Source organism: Sinocyclocheilus grahami, unplaced genomic scaffold (assembly GCF_001515645.1).
Source record: "Sinocyclocheilus grahami isolate Dianchi unplaced genomic scaffold, SAMN03320097.WGS_v1.1 scaffold1191.1, whole genome shotgun sequence".
NCBI classification, from domain to species: domain Eukaryota; kingdom Metazoa; phylum Chordata; class Actinopteri; order Cypriniformes; family Cyprinidae; genus Sinocyclocheilus; species Sinocyclocheilus grahami.
The window spans coordinates 421,653-428,703 of record NW_015506370.1 but is presented as its reverse complement, the minus strand read 5'-3'; the positions used below and the strand labels follow the sequence as shown (position 1 = coordinate 428,703).

Here is a 7,051-nt window from a genome sequence, read left to right as displayed (position 1 = left end):
ACCACCCTCCTGGACTGTTGTTTTGATTTTGCAGCATTTGGAAGCCGTTCCTTCAAAGGGGATTCTGTCACGAATCCAGTCCTTGTTGTTCCTCCCACTCGCCATCAGAGGGTTCTATCACCATACTGCCTATTGCTTCTCAGAATCCATTTCCCATTACCCAAACTCATCATGCCTGAATTGTTTTCACCTGAATCACATTAACCCTGTTTGCTAACTCTTTATAGCCTGGTTCAATCAGTCATTCATTGTGAAGTCTTGCATGTGTTAAGTACTGCATTTCTAAGCTGTTATTTCCTGGTTTCCTGTGTCTTGCTTTATTCTGCCCATCGATCTGGATTACTCTTTGTATGTTTTTCTTGTTATTGTTTGGACTGCTTTGCTGGTATATGTCTTTTGTCTGTGTGTGGACTGTGATTGTGGATTACCCTCTGAATAAACACTGCATTTGGATTCTCAGCCTTCGTGTCTTCGAGCAGTTCATGACCGATTGTGTGTCTGAGCATTTTTGTAACACTTTTTGCTTTGCAATATTATTTTCTTTTATTGCCTACAAAGCTGGTAGGTGAGAAACACTCAGAAAAAAATAAAAATAATAATTGCGCAAAATGATCATGTTAGCATGTTTTTTATATCAAATATATATTTTTATAAAGCCATAGAATGTTAAAACACTAACATATACCAACTTACAGCTTTTTTATTTTATGAAATCTCTCTATAAGACACTGAAATAAGGTACATACAAAGCAATATGAATACAAACATCAGATTCTTGATAGTTCAAGCTGATATATGTGACACCTAGTCCACAGCTTCATCGTAGAGAAGAAGGCAGTGCATAATATTTCCTCCAGCTGCTGTGGGGCGTCACAATGCACAGACCACAAATAATCCAAACACTGTACAATACTACATATAGACTACAGATAAACAGCCTTTTTGGCCTTGACATTTCAATTGGAGTATGTGTGTAGATGTAGTTATGTAGCCTAATTGTGTGGTTATACATGCAGTAATGATACTTGTTTTTCAATGAAGGTGTGTTTATGTTTTTGTCCATAATGGGAGGGCATCCTGGCTCTCCTGCACTAATGCGTTTATCCTATTGTTCAGGGCCTGAATGAGGCTGGGCGGAATTTCATCTCAGTGAAGGGAATGGAGAAATCTTTGCCTTTCCACTCAGTCCAGATCACTCCCTGAGAGAAACCAGACACATACATTACAACTGGTGCATACAATGGACTAATATATATAAAATACAGTGCATTCAGAAAGTATTCAGACCCCCTTCACTTTTTTTCAATTTTGGTATTTTGCAGCCTGATACTACAATTGTTTAAATTCCTTTTTTTCTCTCCTTAATCTACACTCCATACCTCATAATGACAAAGTGAAAACAGAATATTATTACATTTAATTAAATTAAACAATTTTATGTAAATGTATTACAAATAAAAAACTGAAATATGACATTTACATACGTATTCAGACTCAGGGACGCCGTAACAGGGGGGAAGGTTAGGACAATTTCAAGGGCCCGGTGAGGGAGAGGGGGCCCCGGATGCGTTTTTTACATGATTGCAGCGGGACCTGGAAACCTTAGCGACGCCCCTGTTCTGACCCTTTGCAACAACACTTGAAATTTAGCTCAGGTGCCTCCCATTTCTCTTGATCATTGCTGAGATGTTTCTACACCTTGACTGGAGTCCACCTGTGGTAAATTAAATTGATTGGACATGATTTGGAAAGGCACACACCTCTCTATAAAAGGCCTCACAGCTGATAATGCATATCAGAGCGAAAACCAGGCTTCCATATTTCTCAAATGAAGAAGTTTGGCACAACCAGGACTCTTCCAAGAGCTGGTCGCCCAACCAAACTGAGCAATTGATGGAGAAGGGCCTTGTCTAGACTAGTGACCAAGAACTTGATGGTCACTCTAGTTGAACTCCATAATCATATATGCCAATGGGAAAAACCTACAGAAGGACAAACATCACTGCAACACTCCAGCGATCAGGGCTTTATGGCGGTGTGGCCAAACTCAATCCTCTCCTCAGTGAAGACACATGAAAACACAATTGGAATTTGCAAAACCGCACCTAAAGGACCCTCAGACTCTGAGAAACAAGATTATCTGGTCTGATGGTCCTCAATTCTAAGCATCATGTTTGAAGGAAACCAGCTCTGCTCATCACCTGCAGAGTACCGTCCCAAAAGTAAAGTGTGCTCGTAGCAGCCTCATGCTGTGGGGCTGTTTTTCAGCGGCAGGAACTGGGAGACTGTTCAGGGTTGAGGGAAAGCGGAATGGAGCAAAGTACAGAGATATCCTCAATGAAAAACCTGTTCCACAGAGCTCAGGACCTCAGATTGGGCCGTAGGTTCACCTTCCAACATGACAATCCCCAGTAAAGCGCTATATAAATAAAGGTGACTTGACTTGACTTGACAATGACCCTAAGCACACAGCCAAGGCAACACAGGAGTGGCTTAGGGACAACTCTGTGAATGTCCTGGAGTGGCCCAGCCAAGGCCCTGACTTGAACCCTATTGAACATCTCTGGAGAGACCTGAAAATGGCTGTCCTCCGATGCTCCCTATCCAACCTGCCCGAGCTTGAGAGGATTTGCAAAGAAGAATGGCAGAAAATCCCCCAGTCCAGGTGTGCAAAGCTTGTTGCATTATACCCAAAAAGACTCGAGGCTGTAATTGCTGCCAAAGGTGCTTCAACTAAGTACTGAGTACTTATGTAAATGTGATATTTCAGTTTTTCCTTTTTAATAAATCTACAGACATTTCAAAAATTCTGTTTTCACTTTGTCATTATGAGGTACGGCGTGTAGATTAATGAGACAAAAAAATTATTTAAACAATTGTAGTATCAAGCTGCAACATAACAAAATGTAAAAAAGTGAAGGGGTCTGAATACTTTCTGAATGCACTAAATATATATGTATTGGGTGAAGTCAGCTGCTTTACCTGGTGGTTGGTGTTTGTGTTATAGAGGCCGTTGAGATTGGCCTCGTGGCAGTTCTTATACCACCAACCACCTCTGTAGGACATGGCACAGCGCGTGATGAACGGCTGAGGGTCTCTGTCCCGTGTGGAGAATGGCCGTCCGTCATGGTACGTCAGTGAGTTACCTGTACATAAATACATGCAGAGTTTTACAGGTGTACAACCTCATCCTGCCTACATGCACATAATGGCTGTCATCGCATGGAGTTCTTGATAGACTCACCAGCTGTGCCAGAATATCCAGACACTCTGATGGTGTAGTGTTTTTTCGCATTGTCGATGGAGAACGAGGAATAGTGTGCATACACGGACTCGTCTCCGGCTCTGAGGTCGACTCTCAGCATCATTGGAGTCATCTTAGTGAAGTTATGAAGCTGCTCATTTCCTAAAGCGGGGAGAAGACAGCATGTCATCCTCTAGAGGGCACCACAAATCTTCCTGTTGTTTTACACTTGACTGTGTAACAGATGCTGTTTCAGAGAAAGATGTGCAGAAGTGTGGTCCTGCATGATGACATAGGCACTTCACAGAGGAAACTAACTGAGTGTGATAAGTGCGTTTCTCACCGAGCCAGAATTCCCCATCCAGCACTCCAAATCCATTGCTGTATTCATGCCAGCTCCTGAAGAAGTTCACCTGCCCATCCTTTCTTCGCTGAAAGACCTGGACACACAAACACAGACATGATGCCACTTCAGCAGGGAATGCTTAACTAATATCTCTTCATGGAATATTGTGAAGTATTATTTAACATTTAAGCAACGTCACTATTACTGTTGCTCATACTGATGTTTCGAAATCTGAACAAACTGCTATCAAGCAACTTCCATCACCATCATTTGTGCTACACGTGAGTAAAGCTTCAAATCAAATGTGGTTATTTTTTACGTTAGTTACTGTGTGTGTGTGGAAAGAGAAGTCTTTCTATGTTAAGTAGTTTTTGAAGACTATGGTTTATGGTGACTATGCATGTACCATGAAGTCTTCCACCTTTTGTAATCATCTTCACCACTAATTCATCTCCTACTGACCTGGTGATTGAACCACTAGTAAAGATGTGATGTGACGGATTGATTCATACCGTCCATCCTCCTCCATCGGTCTCCATGTCACAGTAAACCATCAGCGGCTTTCCCTCGCGGCCCTGTGGAAACACCTCCACGATGCCAGACCCCAGCGCTCCATTCTGCTTCTCCTGCGAGCAGTCGGTGGGAAACGGGAACCGGAGATTCCCTGAGAGAGAGAGAGAGCAGAGTGACAGGGTGAACCTCATGAAAACATGGACACGCTTCAACTCAAGATCACAAATGTATGCATCTTCAGTGGTGGCCAAAATTGTTAGAACACCTGACACATCTGGAAAATATTGACCTTTTTTGCCTACAAAACATGATTTTATTTCATAATGTTCATGAAACATGTAAATGGTTGCTCTGAGCACAACAAATATCAGATGAAGTGAGTCATACTGTTTTTATCTGCATTTAACTTTAATATTTGGTATGTCCACCTTTTGCAGCAATTGCAGCAGCACCCCTCTCTGGCATAGTGTGAATATATTTCCTGAGAACTTCAACACTAATGTTATCCCATGGCTTCTGCAACTCAAGCCAAAAGCTTTCCTTTGAATGTACAATAGATCTGTCCAGTTTATTTTCTAACTCGCCCAAAATTTGCTCGATGGGGTTGAGGTCCGAACTTTGAGGTGGCCAGTCCATTATTTTCAATGTTCCAGCAGATTCCTTCCATCGCAGGAAGTTCCAGCAATAGTTCGTTTTACGGGTATTGTAATGGCAAATTCAGCAAAAACAACTGAAACCTCTTAAATATGCACTGATCTAACAATTTTGGCCACCACTGTACACAGTATATATGTATATATATAATTTTTTTTTCAGTGCATCCTGACAATTTCTTCTCACTATGCACAATAATAATCTGCAGTAAATTCTCAATAACATGATAAAAAAACAATGTTTTTAAGTTTAAATCAGCAGAAAACAAAAGGCAGTGCTAGATAGGCCACTATCATGAGGTATGAATTAGAAGTATTGTAGAGTCTATTCAGACTCTTTAACCATTGATCTCTTTAAGCCAAATGACAAAAACTTGTTTATTATGACTAATCACGTGGATCTTTTTTTCTGCAAATAGTTAAGGACACTATATGCTAAACAGACAGCACTAATATATAAATGCTACTTCAAAAAATCTAAATATATCATTGTTCAAAATGTGTCCTGTACTGAGAATTTGGGGAGAATATGCGTGAAATGTGTTTAACTGTGAGTTAATATAATGTGAAAGCAAAACATAACAGTTCTAAAATAGGCCTTGTTTTACTTGCTAAATATAGCTCTCATTGTTTTTTTGATTTTATGGTGAAATGTTTTGAGATACACTAGGGAAGAGTTATGATTAGCTGCTGGATGATTGCACACAGACACAGAGGCAGCAGAGGACAGACGGTCATCAGTACCGGTAGTGAAGTCTGTAGAGACGGCGCTCATGTACAGACCGTCCCGCTCGGCCTGCAGGTGCGCAGTGTATGTTGACGATGGGAACAGTCTGCTTAACTTCAACTCCTTGACCGTGTGGTCAAGAATCACTTCCTGTGTAGAGGAAACACATATTTATAACTATAACACACTGTGCTGCTGATATACTGTAGACATGCGCTCAGCTGATGTCAAAGTCTAACCTGAATGTCCTGGCCATCCGTGTAATAGCTCAGTCTGTAACTGTTGACGGCTGATACAGGTGCTTTCCAAGACAAAACCGCGGTACGAGGCGTAACCTGACTGGCTTTGAGATCACGAGGACCGTCCCCTTTTTTACCTGAAACATACAAAGGAAAACTTCTGCCTTAAACAGGTGCTATTAAAATAAAGAAACAAAAGATAGCACAAGCATGCTTTTTAAAGGGGTCATATGACGTGATTTCAAATTTTCCTTTCTCTTTGGAGTGTTACAAGCTGTTCGTGCATAGCAGGGGCGTAGCCATCATTTCAGAAGTGAGGGGGACAGAAATGTTTTATATGTATATATATACATATATATATATATATATATATAACATTTCTGTAATCTGTATAACCAACAGTTTTTGAACAGTAAGATTTTTAATGTTTTATAAATTAGTCTCATCGGTTCACCAAGCTTGCATTTATTTGATCCAAAGTACAGCAAAAGCAGTAATGTTGTAAAATATTTTTACTATTTAAAATAACTGCTTTCTATTTGAATACATTTTAAAATGATTGCTGTGATCAAAGCTGTATTTTCAGCATCATTACTCCAGTCTTCAGTGTCACATCCTTCAGAAATCATTATAATATGCTGATTTGCTGCTCAAGAAACCTTTTTTAATTATTATTATTATTATCAATATTTAAAACAGTTGAGTATTTTTTTTCAGGATTCTTTGATGAGTAGAAGGATCCAAAGATCAGCATTTATGTGAAATAAAAAGCTTTTGTAACATTATACACCATACCATTCAAAAGCCTGGAGTCAGTATAATTTTTATTTTATTTTTTGAAAATAAATTATAGAAATGAACACTTTTATTTAGCAAGGATGCTTTAAATTGATCAAAAGTGATGATAAAGACATTAATAAAGTTACAAAAGATTTCTATTTCAGATAGCCTAAATGCGGTACTTCTGAACTTTCAATTCATCAAAGAAACCTGAAAAAATTCTACTCAGCTGTTTTCAACATCATAATAATAATAAATGTTTTTTGAGCAGCAAATCAGAATATCAGAATGATTTCTGAAGGATCGTGTGACTGGAGTAATGATGCTAAAACTTTAGCTTTGAAATCACAATAAATTACATTTTAAAATATATTCAAATAAAACAGTTATTTTAAATAGCCTAGTAAAAATATTTAAAAATGTTACTGTTTTGCTGTACTTTGGATCAAATAAATGCAGGCTTAGTGAACAGAAGAGACTACTTTATAAAACATTAAAAAATCTTACTGTTCAAAAACTTTTGACTGGCAGTGTATATGCAACTTTAAT

At 39.1% G+C, this 7,051-nt stretch overlaps 1 protein-coding gene across 3 annotated transcripts in view; it reads right to left on the bottom strand.

Annotated features, from left to right (window-relative positions):
• Window positions 1–629: 629 nt before the first annotated feature.
• The window catches only part of LOC107567814 (tenascin-like), a 45,313-nt gene continuing 38,891 nt past the window's right edge, over window positions 630–7,051 (bottom strand). For 2 of the 3 annotated variants that reach the window (XM_016253583.1, XM_016253585.1), the window contains 7 exons: window positions 5,723–5,859; window positions 5,501–5,633; window positions 4,103–4,254; window positions 3,588–3,684; window positions 3,245–3,406; window positions 2,983–3,146; window positions 630–1,199 (listed from right to left, as the gene is read on the bottom strand). In XM_016253583.1, the coding sequence (XP_016109069.1) occupies window positions 1,113–1,199; window positions 2,983–3,146; window positions 3,245–3,406; window positions 3,588–3,684; window positions 4,103–4,254; window positions 5,501–5,633; window positions 5,723–5,859 (932 nt within the window). In that variant the 3' untranslated portion in view covers window positions 630–1,112. Of the gene's footprint in view, window positions 1,200–2,982; window positions 3,147–3,244; window positions 3,407–3,587; window positions 3,685–4,052; window positions 4,255–5,500; window positions 5,634–5,722; window positions 5,860–7,051 lie in introns of those variants that run through there. The other variant, XM_016253584.1, reaches the window with a different exon arrangement.